Here is a 25844-nt window from a genome sequence, read left to right as displayed (position 1 = left end):
AGTCACGTCACATCGGCTCCCACCATGTTGTAGGAAATCCACCGCTGCTCCTCACTCACTGTCAGATTACGGTCTAATCCGCGGAGGAAGACACACTGTGAAGACGCTGTCCGCACCTTTTGCAGGGACCTGTCGGTTTGTTTGAGGAAAAAATACCAAAACAAACGCGACTTTATCTTTATCTTTCTCATTATTTTTCTCTCCCTACAACAGACGATGAGTCTTCCGTCGCTGTCTTTGCCTGTCCGCCGACTTGCCAACACGTTAAGATGTTAGCCGGCTAACTAGCCGAAAAAGAGTAACTAAATCGGATTAGCTGCTAACGGGCAGCCTCTCCCTCTAGGTAACATCCAGCTTGTGTTTTTGCTGTACTTGACAACTATTTCACAGCAACTATTTTTGTTTTGTTTTTAACGTGTATTACGATTTATTTGTGTCAACATTACTACTTTGTGCTTTAATTAGCCCCGCTTTGAATACATGTTTGCTGCGAGCTAGCTAGGTTATTAGCCAGGCGAACCACAACAAGAGCTAGTTAGCGCTCCTCCGCTAGCTAACTAAACTAATCTTTGCCGTTTGTCGGGGGAGAGGAAACATTAAATTAGCGCCTGCGACCAATCAAGCTGAAGTCAAGACGGAGCTGACGGCCGCGCTGATGTGCTAGCTTGTCTCCGGGCTAGCTGGCAGGCAGGAGAGCTGTACAGGGGCTTCCTATTCTCTCTCCCCCCCCCACCCCAAATTAGCCTTCGGACCCTTTTGAGCGAAGATGTCAGGAAAGGATAAAGACAAAGACAAACAGGAGAAACAGTCCACGACGGAGCGGCTGGTGAAAGGTGAGTGTCAGTTTTTACATGCAGACGATATGAATTGGAGAAAAAAAACCACCTGTAGCTTTTGGGGGGGTAACTTTGTCTGGATGCCTTCCTGTCGAAAAGGCTGAAATGTAGTGTTGTTACAGCCAGTAGTGATGTAGTGTCATGAGACAGAAGTTGTGTAAATACCACTCAGATGTTGGGATATGCAATAAAAGTCAAATTAAATGAATATATTCACAAAATAAAAATTCAGATATGTCATAGTTTATCATGTCTTTTGTATATACCACTATGTTCACATCCATATCGGGCGTCTAAGTCATTTTCTTTTGACAAGGAGATGCTGAACTTCTAAAAGGTCTCTGGAGTTTCCCCTTCGGCGTGTGTTATTTACCATCTCATAGCAGGAAGTCCTATATCGGTGCCCGACCTCCTTGACATTTAGGATGGATGAAGTCTTAATTCACAAGGCTGTCACTCACTCACTCACTCACTCACTCATGAGAGCACCCAAGGTCTGCTCAGACAAGATGGATTCCTCCACGCCGAGGTTGTCGTGGCTTTTGTCGGACAGGCAGGACACCGTGTGTTGTCGTGTCTGCCCCAAGACAGGACAGCCCAGAGCCAAGTGTGAGGTAGCGCCAAAGACAAGAGAGAGAGAGAGAGGAAAAAAAAAAACCCCAACCCCACCCCTGCCACCATCACCACTACTCCTTAATGCCAACGCAGCCCACATCCCTGTCTGTCTGCAAGGGCGCTGGGAGAGTGTCCTGCCAGGGGGACTGGAATGCTGATGTGTGAGCCAGTAGGGAAGAGGGTGAGTTAATTGTGGAAAGAATCTCCCCAGTGATGTTCCCAACATGGCCAGCCACATGGTGGAGAGAGAGAATAGGAACGTGACGGAGGGAGAAGAGGAGGTATAGACCGGGGTAAAGACAACTGAGCTTCAGGGTGGGACCCCAAAACTGTTCAGAAAGACACCAGACATCAGTATGTTTTGTAAAATTTTGTTTCCAGCGTAACCGGTGGCTGTAAGAGGGCTTAACTGGTAGACTACATAAGACTAAAGCTCTGCTCTGCTTGTGTAAGTCAACAGTTAAGCTCATTCGCTGCTGAGTATTGTACCTGACCTAGTAGCTCAATCACTGGGTCATTTGATCTGATGTTCTCTCCCTGGGTGGTGTGTGAACACGCTGTCGACTAACAGTTGTGTGATGCCACCTGTACTTACTGAAGACTGAGGCTCGGCTCTGTTCGCTTTTTTTAAAAATCTCACTGCTCGGTGTGACAAAGATTCACGTCAAGTTTGATGCAAATTGAACTGGATTGTTTCTGTGTGTTAACCCGATCGTCACTGCGTCTGAAATAAAATCAAAGAGCTATAAGACATATGGCACGTAAAGAGAATAAACACAGGGCCTGGCTGTTTGGCTTGGCGAGGGGGTAATGCATTCACTGATAATTAGAGCAATCTGAAGTGGACTTCATGATTCATCCAGCCACAGTCCGCTCCATTCATCTCTACCCAGCCGCATCTTTGTAATTCAATCCTCCTCCATTGTGTGGATTTTGAAACAATAACGAACATGTTCTAGACCCCGGCTCATCTCACTGTCCAAAACATTATCCTCGCTGGGCAGGACGGCAGATAGTCGCGTCTTTGTTTCTTGAGTCGTTTGTTGTCATGCCAGACAGTGTGTGGGTGTTGATGCAGTGCAGCAGTGGCCCCGACGTGTGTGTGTGTGTGTGTGTGTGTGTGTGTGTGTGTGTGTGTGTGGTTTTGAAGAGTTCATCAAACATTAATGCTAATTAGGCCAGGCAGTCTCTAATAAGAAGCCAGAGTCAGGGGCGGTGGCAGCTTATTATTTTTAACCAAACATTTTTCTTCGTGCTGGAAAATACAGTTTCTCACGTCACTTTGTCTGCGCCGTTGTTTTCTTTCAGCACACAGCGCTGTAGTGTGTTTGGACTGAGTAATGCTGTTTACTGGCAGCCAGAGATTCATTAGTATCTGTGTTTGAACAGACCGGTCCAGCCTTGATTGTACAGGCAAACCAACCCAGAATTTATTATTATTGTTGTTGTTATTATTGGAGGGCAGAGGGATCGTTCCCGTTGAGTTGGAAGGAGTGTTCAGTTCTTTGGCGCAGAGATCAGCTATTATTGTCCAGCCCGGGGTAATTACTGCCAGCCTCCAGGCAAATGCTCGTAAATTTGGTGAGCGTGGCCGTTGCCTGAAATGTTTCGTGGTCTGGTTATCTCCTGCCCATTATGTATCCCATTCTGTGTCATCGTGTTTTCACAGAGTCTGCTTTTGTTCGTACCGGAGAGCCTTCCTTCAGTGTGACAAGGCTTTTAAGTAAACAGCCCCTGAATCTGGAAGCTCTTGCTAATAGAGGCTTTACCTAATCTGTTCTTAAGGCTCGTACCTCAGCTTACAGCTCTCTCCGCGGCCGTGCCTCATAGGCCTGGGAGCACTTACTGTTTATTTATACCACACTGGTCAACGCATGACAGCTTGTCCTCGGCATAGGCTAGCCAACTTGGAGCTGTGCTCTAGCCTTTTCATTGCGGGCCAGGCTGTAGTCTGTGGCCTAACTAACCTCAGTTACCTGCACCGAGTCAAACACCACCTGCGGACCCACATTCACTGCCTTTGCTTTGTTGCACCAGCAGTACATTTAGCAGGGTGTATTAATATATGTCTTTTTTAAAAAGCTTTACACACATCAGTGGGTCAGCTTCTAAACTGTAAAACGTTCCTCAAGTCCAGACTGAGACACAGTCCTTGGTGAGAAATACTTCAGGCTACCTCTGCACTGCATCACTGATTAGCAAATGCACCCACACTAAAAACTCATTAACGCTTTTTTTTCATACTGCACTTTGATTCGCTCTGTGTGGGTGTGACAACATTCTCAGAATGCCTCTCTCTCCTTCCTCTTCTTGTTCATTGCCACTGGCACAGCTTATCACATAAGTGGTGCTGATTTCAAACAGGCTGATATTGGTATTTATGTCACATTTGATGGCTCAGGGTGTCCTGTGGTCTGACCTGTGGATGGATGTGATGATATCAGGAATCCAGGATGAACTGCGGCAAAGGTTTCCTGTGGTTTTTATGCTCATTTCTTTTAAGCTGTATGAGCTGTTTTGGCACTTGTCTATGTAATGTCTCTGCTTGCTTCAAAGACAGTACTGAAAAACCTACCTGGCTAGCTTTACACCAGACTTAATTGGTGCCATAATGCCTTTGGTGTGTGCTTGGCCTGTTATTAGGCATACCAGCTGTAATCCCTTTTACCTCACAAGCCTTGTGAGTGAGAAGGCTTGGATCCAACTCTGCTATTGTTTTGAACAAGTGCAGCTTAGTTGGCAACTATCTGCTCCGACCGGGAGATTTATGAAGTGGTGAAGCTGTTGCCAGTGTTACAGTACTGATCCACACAGAGTTGTATTTTAGCTTTTTTAATAGCTTTAGTTACACCACTTTTCATACATTAACACGAGAGCATGGCCGATATATTGGTTGATATTGACCTATCACAGATTTATCGTCATCCTCCTGATATGCACTGATATGAAATTAATTTAAGAGATTATAATGCAGAAAAAGAGCATCCTCTATCTATATCCTGCCTCTGTAACACATTTTTGTCACAAGTGTTTGATTTAAGGATTATATGGGCCTATATATCTGAAGTTTTTACTTCCTAGTGTCGGCATCAGTTCCAAAAATATCGGCTGGGCTCTAATTAACACCTAATATAATTCACTGCATTGATGTTTCATTATGGAGAACTGGATTAATTTGTAATCTCCTGAGTCATTAGAAAACTTCCTATTAGAGCAGCAACAATTAGTTGATTAATCGTTTAGTCAATCGAGAGAATATTAGTTGGTAACTATTTTGATAATCAAATGATCGTCTCATGTCATTTTTCAAGCATAAATTTCAAACGTTTGCTGGTTTCAGCTACTTAAATATAAGGATGTGCTCCGTCTTTTGCCGTTTATGATAGTAAATGAAGAGTCTTTGGTTTTTGGACTGTTGGTTTGACAAAAGAAGCAATTTGAAAGCCTCGCTTTGACATTTTATTGGCTAAATATTAATCATGAAAATAATTGGCGGATTAATCAGTACTGAAGATGATCATTAGTTGCAGCCCTTCTGTCTATATCTACTGTCTGACTGCTGGATCCTCTATTCGACAGTGAGACATTTTGCAGTTTTTTGATGTTGCACACAGACTGTTTTGATCATGAAGCTCTCAGGTCTCAGCCTCGAAAGCATTGACCTTTTGTTATGACAGTAAAAGGATTGTGTAGGTGGTGTGGAGCTGATTGCTGACAGAGGGTGGTTCAGGTGAGGTGCAGGGCTTCTTGCCGTCTGTCTTGCACAGCTCTCGATTGCATGCCATTATCATGTAGGTGTGCGCGTCCCTCCTCCTGCGCCAATAACTTCAGCTTGGCTCAGTCGATGCTAATGTCACCTCTCTTGATTACAGTTTAAGCAAATGCAGTGTGAGCTTTGGGACATTTCTGCTGCTCCATGTTTCTTTCAGGGGTCATATCTTCTTCTTGCAACTGAAAATGCATGTTTCTCTGCTACAGATGCACTTTGTCTTATTGTCTCTTGCATACCTTTTAATTTTGACAAGCTATTTACAAACTAAACCCCTGTAAAAGCTAAAATAAAATCAGTCATACTCATCTAATACATGATGTTGCTTTTTTCCTTCGGCAGCTGTGCCATATCCTCCACAACATAAACTGACTGTGAAAGAGCTCTTTGAAGATGGCAAGCCCAACGCCGAGCTGCTCCGCAACCACCTCGTCAAAGAGGGCAGGGTGGAAGAGGACGTGGCTCTGAGGATCATCAATGATGGGGCCAGCATCCTCCGCCAAGAGAAGTGCATGCTGGAAGTGGAGGCGCCTATAACAGGTAGGCTGCTCACTAAGAGCCCAGAGGGGACTTTCTGATGTTTCAGGCCGGCTTGGACATCTCATTAATTTCCACTGTGGGTTTGCAGGTTGACATAGTAGCAAAGAGGGAGACTAAATCACTGCAGGTACAAGCTGTTCTGTAGATGATCCCGACCTGTGACCAAAACATAAATGTCTGCATGAGATCTCAGGTGGTACCCTGTTTAAGTAGTTTGATAGAGTAGCAGTCGAATGCAGATGACATTAGTCGTTCCAAGGAAGCGTAGATAGTGTTGTGAACAAAGAGTAAACACAGTACCAGCCCAGGTATTATTCCATTGCAGCACTGTTTCTGTATGCCGGCAGCTGGTGTATACCCAATACTGCGCCAGATCCGAGGGCCTTACAAGCTGTCAGAGTCAACTCTGTCATCAGTCAGCTTTCAAAAAATATCTGCTTCCTCTTGGCCGACCTTTGCACGGCCCAAATTCAGCACCCTCGGATCCAACCAGCTCTTAAGAAAACATTTTTTTCTAAATGACGCATAACTCACTGAGCGCCTGCATTTCTGTTACTTTTCAGTTTCCTTCAACATATCAGTAGTCATTACGCATAATGTAGCTAACATGGACCTCTTTGGTTTCTGTAGTCTGAGAACATGCCACCATCATCTCTCTCTGCTGTTGTCGTCTGAAGTACAGCTTCTATTTCTTATTTTTTGTAGGTCTAAACCCTGGTAGTTGCCAGTGCAACCTTTTTATCTGGCAGATTCTAGTAAGCAGAGATAAAATCAGGATGCTAATCGTCTTGAACTTCACAACTGCACATACTGTATGTGACTGACCACATTCTCAAGTAATTACCATGCATGTTTAGCATGTAATGTTAAAACAAATTGCTAATAGAAGAAATCAATAATCACTTCAATTGCACCAAAAGTCCTCCCTCTTCCACCATGATTAAAGGACCTAAAAACTGGTACTGTCACTATTATTCCTGCTGCCAGTGTCAGTATGTTACTGACATGAACCATCAACAAAAGTAAACACATTGTTAATATATAAGTTTCATAGTATACTGTGGTTTGAAAATTGATGATCGCACATTTGCTAATGTACAGTGTTTCATGTCTGTTGGGACGTAACGTTGTGTGAAATTTCTTATAAATCATTTTATTAACCAAAGAAAACATGTTTTTATTCCTAAAAGGGTCATTGTAACTGATAATAATAAAAATAATAAAAATAAAAATAATAGTGTTTTAATAACATATTTCATGAAACCGTAATATTTTCTGAGATGGTAATCGTATCATGAAAATCTAATACTGTTACAACCCTCCTCAGGATTGAGGATGTTCAATCTTTAGATGTTTTTTTAGTTTTATGAAAGAAATCCTGATTTGAGAAGAAATATAATATTTGTCCAACAGTTGAAAAGAAAGCTTGTTAATGTACAGAACGCTTTGAAGACGCTAGTTCAATAAATACAGAGGCGTCTTTTTCTTTTTTTTGCAAGAAAGAGCAACATCTTGTACATCCAGACTAACAAACAATGTTTTGATACATGAGCAATTAACCGCACCGTGTTTGTCTCTTGGCAGTATGTGGAGATGTACACGGCCAATTCTTTGACCTTATGAAGTTGTTTGAAGTCGGGGGATCACCCAGCAACACACGCTATCTCTTCCTCGGTGACTACGTAGATCGAGGATACTTCAGTATTGAGGTGAGTTGTTGTTTCTCCACAGTTTATTCATTTGTAATTATTTATTTTACAGGTAAATAAAAAAAAAAAAAAAAAACTTGGCTTGAAGTGTGAAGGTGGCAGCAAGCATTTTGCATTTTGTTGTCAGTGAATATATTACACAGTAACACAAATACAAACTAGGTGTTAATGCTTGGTTTACAGATAATTTGAAGTACGTGTTGAACGAGAATCCATTAGTAAACTCTTCAGTCACGATTTTGCTTTTTCCACATGATAAAGTGACAGAAGACTCTATTCATGCTGTTATTTGTTGGGCGAGCTGTATAATAAGGATGCAACAATGCACAATATTTTCATTTTACATTTATATTTTCCATTAAATGCAAATTTTCCATTTCTTATGTTTATAAAAATAAGTGTCAGTCTTTCCCACTGTCAGTGTGTTTAAATGTTGGTCAAAAATCAAGATAAATTGTGAATATTGTGCATCGAACAGTGTGATATGTTTCAGTGTATCGGTGTGTGATGGGTTGACACGATGCCTTCAGGTGTCTTAGCTCCTGGTTTAAACTGTTCCTCGTTCATAGAGTCTGATCACAATGTGACCTGAGCTCTTGGTGTGTTGTTGGCTTCTGATACTCTGCTGCTTGTGTCCCGGTGTAGTGTGCGTTCAATTCAGAATAAAAGCAGTTGTAATAAAGGGAAACCTAAATTTCAAGTCAGCCTAACTCCTCACACTTACGAGTGCAGTGCTGCACTTATCTTACTGCAGCGCTTCTTGACCAAATGGGATTCTGCTGTCTGAAATTCCATTTCAATGACAACTTCAAAGGGCACAGTTCATACACGCTTATTAGAACGGTTAAAAATAAGAGAGCGTTGAAACTGAGAGCTGCGGACTGGTTGAACAAAGTGAAACTGCAGAAGCCTTAATGAGAGCCGGAGGGTGGCAGCTGTAGTAAGAATTGATTCATGGCAGCTTCATGGGTGAAAAAGGAAGATTTCAAAACGTTCCCCACACAAAACACTACTGCTGTGTCATCCTCTGTCGTCCACCTGTATTGTGATACTCCTAACAATAATTTCACAATGGTCGAGCACCTCAAGCATCATTAAAATCAGCTGGTCAAAATGAAAAATATAGTCATAAATATCTTCTGTAAGTTGTTGACCTCCTGAGGTAACTGTGTCAGCATCTATGCTGAGAAGAAATTGTTGGTTATTGTGCCAGATGATAGACAGTAGTCTCACATCTAGATTAGTTAAACTGATAGGTTAATCTGTGGGAGTAGTGTGAACCTCAAGAAAGACTTTCATTTCCTCTTTATCACAGTAATATCTGTCAGTAATGACAAAGCATGAGGCTTTGTGGTGTACACTACAGTGCAGGACGGGTTTGTCTTTTTAAAGGACAACTCCACTGATTTTATTCATACACGTCTGTTAACAGGCCTTTAGGAGAGCGACTGCATATGAAAAAAATGTTGTGTAAAGTGTTTTGTGGCTCCAGAGGGAGCTGTGTGAAATCTTACAGACTAGCGTAACACACCCGAATCTCTGACCAAACAAATCAAGTTGCATTATGGGTCATTTCTGCACCAGGTTTTGACAATAGACACTTTTTACACTGGTTTCACTAGTGTGCCCAACTTTTTCATTTAAGTGCACCCAATAGTACATTTTAACTACGGCTCTACCATGTGGTCAAAAAAAAGTATTCTGTGATTATTTTGACAGATACAGATACTACAACTTCAATTGATTAATTGTTGTGCGACCAATGACGATGTTTAGTTGTACTTGACAGATTTTTGGGTGTATGTGCGACCAAAATAGTCTTACCCTGGAGCCCTAAACCTAATCAGCGTTGTTTAGTTGATTATTGATGGTGTTGAGTGGGCTGGATGTAAGAGTGAACAAGGCAGTATGCTTAAATTTCGACCACCCCGTGGGGGATTTTGATGGGTGCTGGGTCGTACACAGAGGCGGGTTGAAATGTCACAGATGAAAGGAGCAGACTGAAACAGCATAGGGAATGATAGGATGAGGCCAGTTTTAGGGTTTGTGTCCACTAAAGACCTCAACAACTGCCACTGGGATTATTTCCCCCGTCTGTTTCTATAGAAGAATAACACTTGAACTCTCCGCAGAGGTTACTGCAGTAACCTGCACCTCTTCTCCGCTTGAAAAACAGTTCAACTTGACTGAGGCACAGCGCTTATCAGTGTCACTCCAGAGCTCGTTTACTCACTGCTGTTGAAGCACGGGTGTGATCAGAGAGGAGTGTCTAGAGCGCACATACTGCTGTCAACACTGTGTCATGTTATGGATGTGTATACAGCAAACACACACACACACACACACCGCTGCAGTGTGCACATACACAACCCAAAGCACTGATAACATTAGCTGGAAACACTTCTATTAAAGCAGAAAATATCATTTTATTAAATTGTTTAACACATATTAAGTCTTAAGCTAAAATGACAATGATGAAAAATATAATCTTTGTGACTTCAGGTCACACATTTGCCTTTTAATCCCTCACTTAAGACACATATGTTTATGATGTGAAGAAGAATAAAGAAACCAGAAAATATTCACATTTAAGAAGCTGGAATCGGAGAACCTAAATATTATTTTTGTGTGTGTTTATGAGGAATGTATGCGTAAATCTCTCTCCCTGATTTGCTGATGTAAAGTCACCAGAAAACAAACCAGTTGAGCCTAAAAGCCTCAGATTCCTGCTATTTTTACTCTCACTAACGGGGCTGAAAAATTCTCTGCATTTTAAAGGAAGGCCACGGAGCTCCCCTCAGTAACGCATAAGACGAGACATAGGAAAATGGATATCAGGATGTGGTTGCCTTGGTAACATAAAGACTAACTGGTAGCCTCTTGAAGGAGCGTATTACCTTTGCAGGACAGCAATTTGCCAAAGTCTAAATTCAGTCCATGTGAGCAATCCATTTCATTCTCTAAGCTCTTCTTTATCTACTTAGTAAATTCTCTTTGATCCAAGAGAGTATGTCTGTGGACTAACGCTCCTAGCCACAGCCTTGGCCCCATACACACCAGGCAAGAGTGTGTACATCCATCTGTGTGTGTGTGTGTGTGTGTCTGGCTCTGAGGTGAAGGTAGCCAGCGCTCATGTCTGCCACACAAAGCTTTGTGCCATTTCCTTTGTGTCGGAGCCTGGAGAGGAGGTGGCACACAGAGTGGCCGGCTCAAAGAGAGCAGAGGGCTCTCATTAAAACCCATGTCAGCTCTTCTAGTCACTCCGAGCCATGTCTCTTTCTCCGCCTCCGCACATGAGAGATCAAGTCACACCGACAGCTCCCCTCTATGCATTTACCTGCACTTCACAGTTCACTTTTCCTCCTGACAATGGGAGTGAATATCAGAAGGGAGTCCTGGCTCCCCCGTTCTTTCTTTTTTATAGATTATCAGTAATGTGAACACGCACCTGCTGACTCCGGTTACCTTTGCATCTTGTTCCAGCGACTTAAAAGCAGACCGCGGTTGGTGCATTTTAAAAGAGTGGGCTGGGGTGGCAGCAAGAGAGAGCATGTTCATTTGGATTGAAAATGCTGATCTGCTTTTGTCTTTTTGGACCTCTAATATGGCGACTGGAAAACTGTTGTGTTGCTCCTCAGATGACATGCGTTTGTGAAGGACAAGCACATCTTCCTGTGGCGTGCCAGAGGAAATCACATGGTATTCATTTGGTTCCATCTATTAACTGCTCTGTAAGGCTCTCGCTGCAATATATAAAGCATAAGTGGCGGTTAAGCTAGCTTGCCTTTATCAAGGTCACTGACAGACTGAAACACAGACAAATAAAGCAAAGATGGTGTGTGGGAGTTTTTTTTTTTTTATTTGAGAAAGTGAATTTAACTGCAGTCTTTTCAAACTAGTGGGATCATTGCAGCTCTTAAGACAACGTGCGTGTTCAGCAGAGTTTCTAGCTGAGTCCAGTAACACCTTCAGATAAGTCTCCTGCTCTTTGGTAGTTCTGCTGCAGATGGTCGAGGTCCACGCTGTACTGTACTTTGTGTGCTTAACCACAACACAAGAGTCAGTTTTTTCTCCACCTGTCCACAGTCTGTCTCTTATGAGCTGCAACAGCCCGTAGACCATTAGACAAACTGGAGATTAATGTATGATAGAGCTGAATCAATCAGTTGATCGATAGGTTGGTCGATTCATCGTCATCGATCATTTCAGTCCCTTTTTCATGCAAAAAACTCCAGTCGCTCTCTGGTTTTGGTTTCTTTAAAGGGCCGCTGTGTAGTTTTGGAGAAGGAATTAAAACTCAGAATTTTGATATTTATAATATTAATGAGGTAATAATACAAACCTTTTTCCATAAGTGAATAAACAAGCTGTTCTCAGAGGAAAATAAAGTCGCCAGAACACTGTTTGAAGCTAGAAAGGTGGCAGGGTCCGCCACATATAAACAAAGTAAAACGGCATGAAACTGTGTTGTCCTTTAAGGTCGGTTTGTTTATTCAGTCAGTCAATGAAGATCTTTCTCTTCTGATTAACATTTCTTCCCCAAAACTACATAGTGCACCTTTAATGTGAGCATTCACTGCTTTTCTCAGTTTTACATCATTGTAAGCTGAATATCTTTGAGTTTTGGACTGTTGGTTGTACAAAACAAGACACGTAATGGCCCATTGTGTAGGATTGAGGGCGATTTAGGGGAAGAAATGTTGTATAATATTCACAATAATGTTTTCATTAGTGTTTGAAGAATTGTTGCATTTTCATTACCTTTTAAAATTAGCCTTTTATATCTACATGTTAATACAGTTGGCCAGAAACGACAAACCGAACACGGACCTTAGAGTAGAGATGCACCCATTGATCGGCCTGAGACGGGTTGATTGACCATGACCGGTGAGCGGCCAATCAGTGTCAGAGATATCAGATTCCTTTCTGGTCAAATGCCACCCGCCACCTCAATGGGACTCTCAACCTGAACTGAAAGAAAGAAACTAAATATTTTATGTTGACTACCTAATTAATGTGCACTTGTTTCACGTCAGCTCAGTGTGAGAGTCTCTACTGCATTTTCTTCTCGCTTTTCTTCTCTCGTCTGCTGCCTGTCTGTGTGTTTCACCTCAGGAGTGTGAGTCCACACAGAACGGTTACAAAACATGTTGTGCTTGCTGTCAATTACAGTCCTTCGATAGAAACGACATTGGAATCTGCAGGTCAGACTTTTTAAAAGTCCAAAATTGGAAATCGGCCAAGAAAATTGCAATCAGTGCATCTCTACGCGAGAGAGGGCCTTTAGCGTTGATCGCATTTCTAGTGGCCACCGTAGAGAAGGGTGAGGGATGGAGTGGTCTGCTAGATGCCACTACATCCTACACACACCTTGGGCTCAGGGACATTTAATGGGCATATTGAGCATTTGTTTTGACATTTTATAGAATTACATATAAACCAGGAGGTAAATGAGAATCCTATATATGCTGAGATGCAGTTTTAATGGTAATTATTCTCTGGAAGATGAATACCAATTATACAAGCACTTTAAGAGTCGGGACTTTCAAGGTCCATGCACAGCTTTGACTTTTCCCACTCCTCCCCTCATCTTACACTCTCTGTCTCTCTCTCACTCTGTCCTCCCAGTGTGTTCTCTACCTCTGGTCGCTCAAGATCAACCACCCCACCACACTCTTCCTCCTGCGTGGGAACCACGAGTGCCGGCACCTCACAGAGTACTTCACCTTCAAACAGGAATGTAAGTGCAGTGCATCTCTCAGCCATATGAAGGCCAGTCAAATGTGCTCCTACGCTCGCTGTACGCACTTGACAGTGGACTGTATCAGTCTGGTTTCAGGTTTCAGACAAAGCCTGGATACAAGGGTCTGGTGTGTCTACGTTTAGTGCAAGTGCAGGGTAATTGATCACCGGTTTCTTTTCTACTCACACACAAGGCTCAAGAGAGGTATTAAAAAAACACATAATTTAGAGAAAGATTAAGAAGAAGTGTGTGTGAGGTGACAGACTCCCGTTTCATACAAGGACTAACCTCCCTTAAGTAGGACATGTTTGTCAGAAAGTGTCTGTGGGATCAGGAAGTCCTGTCACAAGATGTGGCAGTTCATCAGCGTTACACACACTCTGCGGAGGAGACGAAGCCTTTTCCTTTTCATGTTGCAGACGATGAACTGCTGGAGCATGGAGAGCAGCCAGGCATGCTGCTGATGCTTTTCAGACAGTTACACACACGCAAACACACACACACGCACACACACACACACAATGATTTTCAGTCTGTGACAGTTAAGTATGTGAATGTGTGTGTGTGTGTGTGTGTGTGTGTGTGTGTGAGAAGCAGGTGTGGAGGCATTAGTAAAGACACTTTGGCAGACAGAGAAGAAAACCTCGCCAGCTGCAAATAGATTTCCCTCACTGCATCTCCCCCCACTTCCACCCACATACCACCTCAGCTACACACACACAAACAAAAAGTGTGTCATTACACACTGCCACCTTTCAGCGGTTTAGAGGGTGGTGGTTGGGGGTGGGGTGTTACATTACCGAATTAAATCTGAAAGCAGTCACGATTATGTGTGTAGACGAAATGAGCAGAAGGAAGGAAAAATCATCACTTCTGAGATGAATTATGGTCTTCACTTGTTTGTGGGGCTTCCCTGTCAGTTGGCTGTTGGCTAAATCACTTTTTATGTTTATATACTGCAGCAAAATAACATGATTTAAGAAAAGAGTCTAAGAAACCTATTGACTGAATGTGTTCAGCTTAATGATATTGCCAGCCTGTCTAATCATTTCAGCACTGTGGTCATTTTGGATCATTGGATATATTAGATATTGTTCTGACAAGAGAGAAATGTAATCACTGCTCCTCTAACCTCGACCTGTCTCAGCACAGGTGTTACCTCAATGTGGTTTGAGAGCAAAAAGTCCCAGTCAGTGTCACCTCACTCTAAACAATATTGGTTACGACCATTTCATCGTGTTGTATTAAAACAGTTTTCATTCATATGATGGTTAAAGTCATCAAGATGCTAAGAGGCTGTCCTGATTTTATTGTGTTTCAGTTTTTATGGGTTAAGCAAAGATTTAACCCTTTTGATTTGTTAGCCTCATATCCAAGTCCAGCTCACATTAATTATTGTGATTATATATTTAGGAACTATTGTTACTTACTGCAGGGAAGGACCCAAAATAAAGTTGGATACAAAAACAGTTCACAAGTTTTTCTTAAAACAGCCATACAGACACAATAGATGTGATTTAACAGTCAAATGATAGGACAGTGAACATCTCAACAACAATAACAACAGATCCCATCACCTTTCACACCTACTACCTCACTTTGTCAAGAAAAGAAACAACTAAATGCAACCGAAGACAATGGTCAAACCAAAAAGGGGGGAAAAATGGTTCAGTAGTCAGTAGTCAGTCTCGACGACAGACTTCTGTATGACCTGGATGCAGCTCCCACTTTGCGCTCGAGCCCCGTCTTGTTCACCACCCACATTGTCCTGTCCTGGCTGTGTTCTGGCTGCTCCTGCCCTATAAGGACTCGACTTCCTGCTGGCCTAATCTGACCTGCAGCGTTGTGCAAGTGACAGTGCAGAAACTGCCTGGAAACAATCATCAGTCCTTCTGTTGGCAGAGGAGCTGCTGCTTCTTCAACTCTGATAAATCTTAGTGATATAATATAAATACAACACAATTTTGGCCGTTTTTGGTGAGGTTTACAGACGATTACCTCCACCAAGGAGGTTGTGTTGTCGTCCGTGTCCGTTTGATTGTTGGTTGGTTGGTTTGTCAGCAGGATTACACAAAAAAACACTGAACGGATTTCCATGAAACTTGAATGGAGGATGGGTCTCGGCCCAGAATAGACCCCATTAACTTTTGGTGTGGATTCGGATAAAGGGACGAATCGAGGAATTTTTTCTTTTACATTGTAAGACAGGGCATTTTTCCACATTTTGGTTAATTTTTTCAGGGAAATTAATCAATCTTAATGAATAAAAAGGTGTATTTAGGTGGTAATGACTCAGCGTCATTCCTGGTTTTTACGTGGGATGAGCTACAAACATTAACCACATGGTGTGTTGTCGTCATGTGTTTGCTGCAGGTAAAATAAAGTACTCTGAACGGGTGTATGACGCCTGTATGGAGGCCTTTGACTGCCTTCCCCTTGCTGCCCTGCTCAACCAGCAGTTCCTGTGTGTACACGGCGGACTCTCACCAGAAATTAACTGCCTAGACGACATAAGGAAAGTAAGTGATACTCTAAGAGATGTTACAGTCCATTTGTGTTCATAACAGCAGTTTGCCGCATGTAAGAAGTCGTCGAAAACCAAATATTATCTCGACTTAATGTGTTTCTGTGTCTTGTGCTCAACAGTTAGACAGGTTTAAAGAGCCTCCAGCATTTGGGCCAATGTGTGACCTGATTTGGGCCGACCCTGGTGAAGACTATGGCAGCGAAAAGACATCTGAACACTTCAACCATAACTCCGTCAGAGGCTGCTCTTACTTTTTCAGGTATTTGATGAAATCGCTGCCTTCATTACTCCTGCTGCAGCTCTACAGGTGTACTAATACCAAACTCTCAGAACAGGAGATGAGAATACAGGACTTTATTATAATATAAACAGTTAATTTTATCAGATTGTGGACTGATTTTTGTCAGCCAGTCTGAAACAAAGACAAAAGTAAATGAGAAATGATAATAAAACAGAAAATGGGCTGCATCACACAGGCCAGAGGATGTAGCATCACTTTTTTGTAGGTCAAACATATTGAGGGCCTCTCAAAACAGGTTAACGGATAAAAACAGCTGGTTCAAAATAGGTTAACACATTAACTTTTATAAAATAGGTTAAGGGATGCAAACAGCTTGATCAGAATATGTTCATTGAAAATAGGCTCAGAAATAATCAAGAAGCACATTTAGCATCTTAATTATGGAGGAAAAAATGTATCCACCGTTTTACAGAGCGTGTAATTACATCGTCACGTGATGCACTGCAGCCCAAAAAGACTTGTTCTCATAAGCTAACATTGTGAAAGAAGGGTCTGTAAAATGGTGGATACATTTATTTGAGTGTCACAAGCCATTCAGTCCAATAACATTTGGAAAGTCTAGATGAGCCACACGATTAAATTATATAATCCCCATTCAGTCCAAATTCAAAACACTATGTACGTTTTTTTAGTTAGGGCTCGACCGACATGACTTTTCATTTCCATTTTCTGCTTTCCTCTTCCTCTCCACTACACTTATTATATAAATTAAAGTTACTTTGCAGATTCTGATTATTCAGTGTTTACAGGCTCTTAATTGTGACGTGTTACCAATCAGATAGTGTTGTGGGCAACGCAATGCATTTAATAATAAAGACATGTCCACACCTCAAATGCATACAGTATTTAAATAAGACTAATACTGGCATTTATAAACCATTTGCAGTTATTTTTTAATATATCATTTGGCCTGCTGAAAGTCAGTTTAAAGCTTGTGATGCCCCAGTTACTTCATGTTGATGATAGTCGGTTACTTTTTTAATGTACAGCGCTACAGACGTTTCCCCACAACTGATTTACACATTTAGACACGTTTTAATGATACTACCACGTATTAAATCACTAGTTAAACTAACTAGTGGTTGAAACCTAGTTAGACACAGGCTCAGTATGTGATTTTCAGATAGCTGACTTAACTGAATCCTGCCCTGCTCTGAAGTCCACTGAAGTGATAAATATTAGAAAAGCATTCATCTCGGCCTGATGTTGATATATGAAATATTGATTGTCCATTTATTTCTCTTGAGCACTGCTGATGGATTAGCAGGGCAGTGAAAGAAAGAAAGGCAGTTAAAACCCTCATCTAGCTGAGCTCGTCTGCCTTCTTGCCTTCTTCGTGTGCAGCTTCTAGAGAAGCCAGCAGAGCCAATAAATACCAGAGTCCTGGCTCTGGGTCCTCAGCATCTTTAAAGCCCTCGCTCAACAGGCGGCAGGGCACGGCATGTTGAAAATAAGTATGAAAGTATTTCCATAGGCAAACAACAGTCAGTGAGATCATGAGTGACCTCATGCTGTTCCTTTTAATGGTTTAAGTTTGAACAAGCTTTGACCTCCGCTCAGTGTTTTAACCGACTCCTCTCTCTGCTTTTCTTTCTCGTTGCAGTTACTCAGCAGTGTGTGACTTTTTGGTAAATAATAACTTGCTGTCAGTAATAAGAGCCCATGAAGCACAGGATGCAGGGTAAGTAGGGCGACAATTTCTTTTAATTCTTATCCCAGCAGATTACTTTATCATAATTTAAAATGCCTTTGATGGGTCATTTGTTTGTGGCCTGACAGGTATCGGATGTACAGAAAAAGCCAGACCACAGGCTTCCCTTCATTAATCACAATCTTTTCAGCTCCAAATTACCTAGACGTCTACAACAACAAAGGTTTCTGTCTCTTCTTATCTCACTCTCGTTGTTGTATTTCCATTTTTTTCCAGTCCTTGAATCTCTCTCCTCCCATCTCTTTCCCTCTGTCAATCCTTAGCTGCCGTATTAAAATATGAGAACAACGTGATGAACATCAGACAGTTCAACTGCTCACCCCACCCTTACTGGTTGCCCAACTTTATGGATGTCTTCACGTGGTCTTTACCTTTCGTTGGAGAGAAAGGTATGTTTGTGGTTTGATTGGGAAAATGTGGACAGAAAGTCAGAAATAAACCTTTTACTGCGGTGCTTATGGTTCATTGACTTTGAGGAATATACAGACCCGGACTATAAATTACGCTTTTCATCCAGGTTTCTATCTGCAGCTTTAACTCATACAGAACACAGCTGGTAGACATTTAACAAAAACTGAGAGAGATGAACAGCATTACACGCTAACATTACAGGACCAGTGTGTAGGATCTAGTGGTGCAGTTGGAGATTGCAACCAATAAAAATTTAATGTCATGATTATCTGAGCCAGAATAACTGTAATTCACAATATTATCCCGATAATCCTCAGACCATGCTTAAAACTCTGTTCTCAGAGGAAAACAAGGTCCCAGAACACCAAGCTAGAAAGGTGGCAGGGTCCGTCGCATATAAACAAAGTAAAACAGTATGAAACTGTGTTGTCCTTTAAGGTCAGTTTGTTTATTCAGTTTATTCAGTCATGAAAACAAAGAGAGTTTCAACTTTTTCAAGTCACTCTTGTAAGAATATTCATGATTATCCTGATAATGAAAGTTCACCACGTTGAACTTACCCTGAGTGTCTTTATCGCGATCCAGTCTCGGGTATTAATGTGGCTTCTCTCCTCCACAGTGACGGAGATGCTGGTGAATGTACTGAACATTTGCTCCGACGATGAGCTGATGTCGGAGGGAGACGACCTGTATGAAGGTAAAAATGTTGTCCTGTTCGATGTGACACAGATTGTCTGACACATGCTATTCACTAATCAGCTCTGTGCCTGTTGTTTCATTAAAAATCCTGAGTACAATCGCTGAATTCCCACAAGATTTTTATACAGAATGTTGTTTATTTTATGTAAATCCTAAGAAAATCAGTAGCATAGGATGTAAATAGCAGTATTAAATAGTCAAGGTGGTATACTGTATCTTAACGTTACGTTCTGAACATGTTCCAGGTGGAACTTCAGCGATGCGTAAGGAGGTCATCCGGAACAAGATTCGTGCTGTGGGGAAAATGGCCCGAGTCTTCTCAGTGCTCAGGTCTGACCCTGTCATTCATGCTCTCCCTTTTGATGTCCCTCTTCCTTTCTCATGGTAACACTCTACCTTCTGTACGTGTATATATGGATCACAATGAGCTCAGTCAAATTACCAGGGTGAATCACACGGCACCACGGGGCCAGGGAAGATGGCAGGAGCGCCGGTGAAATGAATGGAGTCAGTCGAGTGCACAATGAAGTTGTGTTTGAAAACACAATGTTGTCCTGCTTGGATTAATGAGCTGGCATGAGATTAGTCACGATCCACCTAGACTGTATAATGACATTAGACATTATTCCAGATTAATGCTGCTGCCGCTGCTGCGTTGTCGCAAGTGGGTAAGATGTGGAGCGGCCTGTCTTTTACAGACCAGTGCATGTGGGTCAGTGGCTTAAAAGGTATTTCACAAAACAAAACAATTAAAAAAGAGAAATCCAGACAGGATGAATATAATGTCGTCTACATTTTGAAATACATTTTAAAAGCTGTGCAGAAGTCTTGTTCTGGACGTAGTAGAGGAGACAAAGGATGGACGAGTATTTTGAAAATCATAAATGTATGTGAACACACTGTAAGTGACCCGTAGACATATTGCTTCTTCAGCTGCTAAAATTGACACCAGTTGTCACTGACCCACTTACAGAACCAGGACACATGTTAGCTGTTTGGCTGCAGGCGTTTTTCGAGCTGACGGTCTATCGCTCTATCAAGACAGCGAGTGGGCACAGGTTAATTATCCCACAAGGATTGAACTTATGACCTCCTGGTTTACCGAACAGTCTCTTAAACACCAGGTGTGTGTGCTGCCGCCGCCCTGCTTCCTGAAATGTAATCTGTGTGTGTGTGTGTGTGTGTGTGTGTGTGTGTGTGTGTGTGTGTGTGTGTGTGTGTGTGTGTGTGTGTGTGTGTGTGTGTGTGTGTCTTGTTTGCGGACTAGGGAGGAAAGCGAGAATGTGTTAACGCTCAAAGGCCTGACCCCAACTGGAACTCTTCCTGTGGGCGTGTTGTCGGGGGGAAAGCAGACCTTACAGTCCGGTAAGCGTGTTTTAACCCCGTTTCTTTCTTCCCTGCTAGCTGCCATTTATCACAACCTACACCCCCTAGGGAAATTTCCTCACCCCTTCTCACCGAGCGTGTAGGTTTTTTTTTTTTTTTTATTGCTGTGAGCAAGCCTTTTTTTTTTTTCTTCATAGCAAGAGGTGATGTTACATGATCTATTGCTCCTCTAGCACATCAATACAGAAAGAACACATAAGATACTAGATAGTTGCAAAAAAATAATTCTCCATATTAAGCCAAATATAATATCGGTGTATATATAATCTGTGTAATAAAGTTGAATCTTCGTAGCAGCCTGGGTTTGATTTCGACAGATTTCTCCGATCTTCCACCTCCACCGTTTTACCTAGTTGGAGCAAAATGCCCCCCAGAACATCATTTTAAAAAAGGGAACTTGCCGAAAGTAGATAAAAGAAATGTTACTTCCAGTGCAGCTACAGTTTTATTTGCAGGAAATGTTCCTGTCATTTTCAATCAATGATCAAGCGGCTAATACTGAGGACAGATCCGATTCAGAAAGAGGCAGAGATCACAACTTCTGTACTGACAGTATTCTGATATTTCCTGATGTGATGCAGCATTTTTGGATTCTTTATTACTAAAATTCAACCTGTTCAACCAGATGAAGGACATACAGTAAATGTCCAAAGGATGCTTTGCATGGAATAATTTTTTTTTAAACAATTTTCCGATTATCGGTATCGGTGATTTTTCTACTTTGGCTCTGATGCGACATCCTCTCGCACAATGTCTCTCCCACAACACTATCTGATTGAATGGGTACACCATTAAAGTAGTTTTAGCTCTACACGTATCACAAAATAGTCCTTGAGATACAACCATCCGAGCGTTGCCTTTTGCCTGAAATGATCACTGGATGCTTTAAAGCTACCCTGACATCCAGCTGAGGGAAACTAGCCTCCCTGCCCTGTAGGTCTCTTTCAAGTTTTCTGGATCAATGACGGCACGCCCACCTCAGGAAGCACCGGCTAGACTTTGACTCAAGCCTCCCCCCCACTCGCAGCCCAAAGTTTTCGGGCTCAGCTGAGGGCTGGCTGGTCGAGGGGGTCGGCCTGTCACCTGGAAGTGGCCGCTGACCCTCTGATCTAAAGGTCAGTGCCCGGCCTCGCCTGCCAGAGGACATGCTGGGAGTCACGCTTTGCCACGCTGGAGGCTTACAGCGGCTGCGGAGCAATCGAAGGAGAAACCACATGTTGGTGACCTTTTTAGAGAATGTCATTGTGCATGTCTGCTCCCCGAGCCACTGCTTTCAGATCAGCTGGGCCTCTTTGAACAAAAGGGAGGGCGAGTGATTGTGTATTTTTGTCCGTCTCTCTCTTGACTCCTCACTTTGTTTCTCTCAGCCCTGCCTGTAGTTTTTAAAACTTTTTTTCAGCCTGTGGATTAAACCCTTTTTTCTGAGGTCTTAAAAGATTCTTCCTGAAAACAATCAGACATGTTTTGTGTCACTAATAATAAATGGTTACAATCTGCCTGCTCTCATTCATCTTTAATACATAACCAGTTCCCTAAAACTTCATTTAGAGATTCTGTTAGATGATTCAAATATTCTTTAAACCTGCACATCCGTCAAAACATTTGTTTTTAAAGGAGAAATATTAATCATGTAAAGTTCACCACTGAGTTTTTCTAAATTCTACTTGATTATTAATATCTTCTTTCTGGATTGAGGCTGTTTGTATGTGTGTGTAACTAGATGAGTGTGTGTGAAAAGACAACACTACACTGTACGAGTGTGTCGTCCTGCCTGGTCACCGCTGCGCCCCGGTCTTCTTAGACTCTTAGCGCTCAGCCAAATCCCCCCTTCAGCTCTCCACACCTAAGTCCTCATGACCCTTTAACACCAACGCCATCTTAAATCTCCAGCAGGCTCCTTCTTTTCTAACCCTCCCGCCCACTAACTGACGTGTTGTAATACAGCTGCTGTGAATTTTTGCATCTATAATGACTGTGTGCCATGGGTGTTGGCCTATATTCTGCCATCTGTTTATTACACCAGGGTTTACACTCTGATATGACTGTTGTATTTGCTGTCTCTGGCTGCCTTTGATGACTCCCTCTTTCTCCTCCCTCCTCCTTCCTCAACTCCCATTAACATAGCTACGGTTGAGGCAGCTAAAGCAAAAGGTACGCATGGCTGTGTGCCTCAAATCTCATGTCTTTGTTTTGTGTGTGTTGTTCACCCTTTAAACACAGCCACACCCTTAAAATGTGTACTTTTTTCTCTTGGTTTTGTTGTTCTTTTAGTTTCCCCACAGTTTTTAATATCATTGAATATTGTATTACTGTATTGGAGGTTGCTCTTGCATCATCAGTGTCTGTTGGATCGCTGTACTAGTAGTTTATAGAGAGCTCGTCATTTACAGGGAGGGAGTGAAGTAATAAATGAATCATAGATAAGATAGGAAAAGATGATCATGACAAAAACGAAGCAAGATTATTCTCACCAACCTTCGACCTGTCAGTTAACATAGATTTACAAAAGTAAAGATATGCTACAAGAGGGCTAGTTATCTTCACAAGGCTATCCTAGCTATCGCCACATTAGCTTTTCTTGAGAGTGAGGCTCCCCACACAGAAGAAAAGCCTGCTAAGACCTGGCTAAAATAAGACTAGGGACATCCCTGCCTGGGATATTTTCAGAAGTTAATCCTGTTACACTATTTGGCTGTTGCAACACGCTCTGCCCCTTCTGGCTGATAGTGGTAATTAGTGGTTAAACAGGCCTCAGCCACGAGAATAATTAGTTTTTATCAGATACATGCATGTAAAAGATTAAGTCTGGGTGGCTTTGGTGCTGAACACATCAACAGAAGGGGGAGAATAACCTCCTAGACAGAGCAAAGAGGAAGTGTGTTCAGGCAGCATAACGTACACCAGTGGTTCCCAACCTTTATTGTCAAAGACACCCTCATAGACCCGGTTCATCCTGCTCCAAATGTCTTCATTCCACTTGATTTAAAGGTGCGATATGTAAGAATTGGCATCCTGTTGAATTCATACTCAAAACGAATCCGTTATCTAGTTAGCTCAGTTAGCTGTGCAGTTAGCAGCGCAGGCTGAGGGCTCGGGGGTCCCAGGTGAGCGTTGTTGTTCACGCAACTAGCACAGGAGCTTTGGACCAGGATGGGCTGGGGCTAGCTGGTTAGCATGCTAACTTCAGTAGAAATCTCTGCAACACAACACACATATGTTAAAACTGTTATTTCTTCACATCCTGTTGATAAATTTAGTTAATATTTGAGTTTTCTCAACTAGAATTTCTGCATATTGCACCTTTTTAAAAATGGGTATTGTTACAGTATATTTTCATACAATTAAACTGTCTTTACTTTAAACTATTTCAATTGCATTTAATTACTTTGAAGGGGCATATTTACAATGTTAATGAGGTAATAATACAAATACTCTAATAGTTATTCTATTATTTATTTTATAAGTGAATAAACAAGCTGTTCTCAGAGGAAAGTAAGGTCCCAGAACACTGTTTGAAGCTAGAAAGGTGGCAGGGTCCGCCACATATGAACAAAGTAAAACAGTATGAAGTTGTGTCGTCCTTTAAGGTCAATAAGATTTCTTCCCCAAAACTACAGAGTGCTCCTTTAATCCATATCAAACTATTAAAACAGTACGTCCTTTACTTTTATCCAGAGGTGCCACAGTGTACTGATGTTGAAGTCGATCATGATATTTAAAGAATCAAATTTAATTTTAATAATGCACACATGAAAAGGTAAATGTGTAAATAATCCAGGACTTTTTGAATCGTTTCCGTTCTCACGTTGTCGTAGCAGGCGGTTGTTGCACGTTATGTCAAACGACATAACGACAGGAGATGGCGAGGAGCTAAATGTCCAGCGTGGGCAGACGTAGCAATAATATGATTATCATGTCATGTTTTTCATTTTCCTTGAGCTCCACATCTCTGGTTGGGAACCACTCACCTACAGTTGTCACAGATATCTGGTTGTGCAAGAGTACCTACCCTTGAGGACGTAGTATTTATGGCTGTAAATCCACCTATAAAACCTTCACATCATTCTCTGTTTAACTTGTTAACATAAATGACTGAAGAGTATGTTTGAACAGTTCCCTTACAAAGTTTGCTTTTCATTTGCACACGTTTTCTGTCTGGTTTCCTTGGCTGTTTCGGGACGTTTTACCGTAAGTCTAACAAAGTGTGAGGTGTTTTAATTGTTGTGTAGCTTGTCCCACTGGTTGTTTGAAAGACTAGGAGTCATTGTTTTAGCTGTGCATGTGTTGTATTCACTGATCGTCTGTACTGTGCTAGGCTGACACTGTGTTTTGTGCAAAAAGAAATGGAACTTGAGACTGATGAGAAAGCTAAAAAAAAAAAAGCTTTACGGCAAATATCTGAAGCAGCAGGAGCAGGGAAGAGAGTTTCAAGCTTCTCATCATTTTCTCTTATTCCCCCTTTCAGCCATTCAAGGCTTCTCTCCCACGAGGAAGATTCGTAACTTCGAGGAGGCCCGCGGCCTGGACCGGATTAACGAGAGGATGCCGCCTCGCAAAGATGGCCAGCAGCCAGACGGCACCACGATCAACACCAACACTCCCAACAAGAACGGCACTGATGGATAGGCAACGGAAACACGCCACCCTCCCGATCTTCACACAGCCCACACACCATCATAGCCCCCAGCCTCTCTCTCTCTCTCTCTCTCTCTCTCTCTCTCTCTCTCTCTCTCTCCCCCTCTCTCTCTCCCTCTCTCCGTCTGTCTCCTCGACTGAAGCTGCCTGTCCATCTCCCGCTCACCCACAATCAGGCGGGAGGATATAAAACAAAATGAAGGCCACATCGCTGAGAAGACGCTTCCAGCTGATGGAGGAAAAAAAAAAAAGCAAAAACATACGATGTGTTAAATCATGCGCGGAAGATTATTTATTAAAGATTAAAATATATTAGATATATTATGTAATAGCACCAAAATCATTGAATGAAGACATTTTTTGCAGTTGTTTCAAATGTATCCTGTACATTGAAGTCCTAACTTATACATGTCAAAGTTATAAAACTTTTATAAATCTGAGTTGACGCAGATAGATGAGGCCCTCGTTATCCAGGAGTTTTAGTCACTTGTAAGTTATTATATTTTTTTTAATTGTTGTTCTCCGTGTGTTTGGTAAGGGAACATTTGAAGTTCAGATACTTTGGCCTCGACAGCCTCGTTTGGATCTTTGGATCGGGACATTTTTTAGGTGCTCGAGGTTCTTCGTACAGTGCAGTGTTTGCTTATACGTGTGTCTGTTGGAAGATAAGTTGTGTTTATTGAGAGGTGATTAAAAAAAAGAAAAAGGGAAGTTAATTATACCAGAACAGTTATTACAAATTACTATTTTATACTTAAAGCTGAAATTTAATGAAGACTTATAGTCTTATTTATACATTTTCCACAAATATTTGATGAATGGATTTTTTGTTCAGTATTTTGTTGTTCACTTCCCGAGTAACAAAAATCTCTTCCTGTATTATTATTACTCGTGAATGAAAACGGTTCAAGTGAAGGATTTAACGCTTTGTGTGCAATGATAGCTGCTGTTCTGTGCCGGTT

The 25844-nt window shown here is 42.0% G+C and overlaps 1 protein-coding gene across 2 annotated transcripts; it reads left to right on the top strand.

Moving 5' to 3' along the window:
* Positions 1-25206, top strand: ppp3cca (protein phosphatase 3, catalytic subunit, gamma isozyme, a). Of its 2 annotated transcripts, XM_073465932.1 has the most exons (14): positions 701-833; positions 5563-5760; positions 7345-7469; positions 13098-13209; positions 15586-15731; positions 15859-15998; positions 17644-17721; positions 17820-17914; positions 18015-18140; positions 18782-18859; positions 19107-19191; positions 20129-20226; positions 22372-22398; positions 24713-24971. In XM_073465932.1, the coding sequence occupies exons 1-14, from the start codon at positions 767-769 to the stop codon at positions 24871-24873; spliced, it is 1536 nt and encodes a 511-aa protein (XP_073322033.1). In that variant the 5' UTR covers positions 701-766; the 3' UTR covers positions 24874-24971. The 2 variants fall into 2 exon arrangements, with proteins under 2 accessions (XP_073322034.1, XP_073322033.1); XM_073465933.1 differs by lacking the exon at positions 22372-22398 and having other exon boundaries at positions 1-833; positions 24713-25206.
* Positions 25207-25844: the final 638 nt, after the last annotated feature.

This window comes from Pagrus major, chromosome 5, assembly GCF_040436345.1.
Source record: "Pagrus major chromosome 5, Pma_NU_1.0".
Classification (NCBI taxonomy): Eukaryota; Metazoa; Chordata; class Actinopteri; order Spariformes; family Sparidae; genus Pagrus; species Pagrus major.
This window is presented reverse-complemented; position numbering and strand designations above follow the sequence as displayed.

Excerpts from the sequence above, each read along its gene's own strand:
- ppp3cca (XM_073465932.1), top strand. The coding sequence starts at position 767 with ATGTCAGGAAAGGATAAAGACAAAGACAAACAGGAGAAACAGTCCACG. Across the intron at positions 13,210-15,585 it reads CTTCACCTTCAAACAGGAAT|GTAAAATAAAGTACTCTGAA; the intron begins GTAAGTGCAGTG and ends TGTTTGCTGCAG. Across the intron at positions 18,860-19,106 it reads GGGAGACGACCTGTATGAAG|GTGGAACTTCAGCGATGCGT; the intron begins GTAAAAATGTTG and ends AACATGTTCCAG.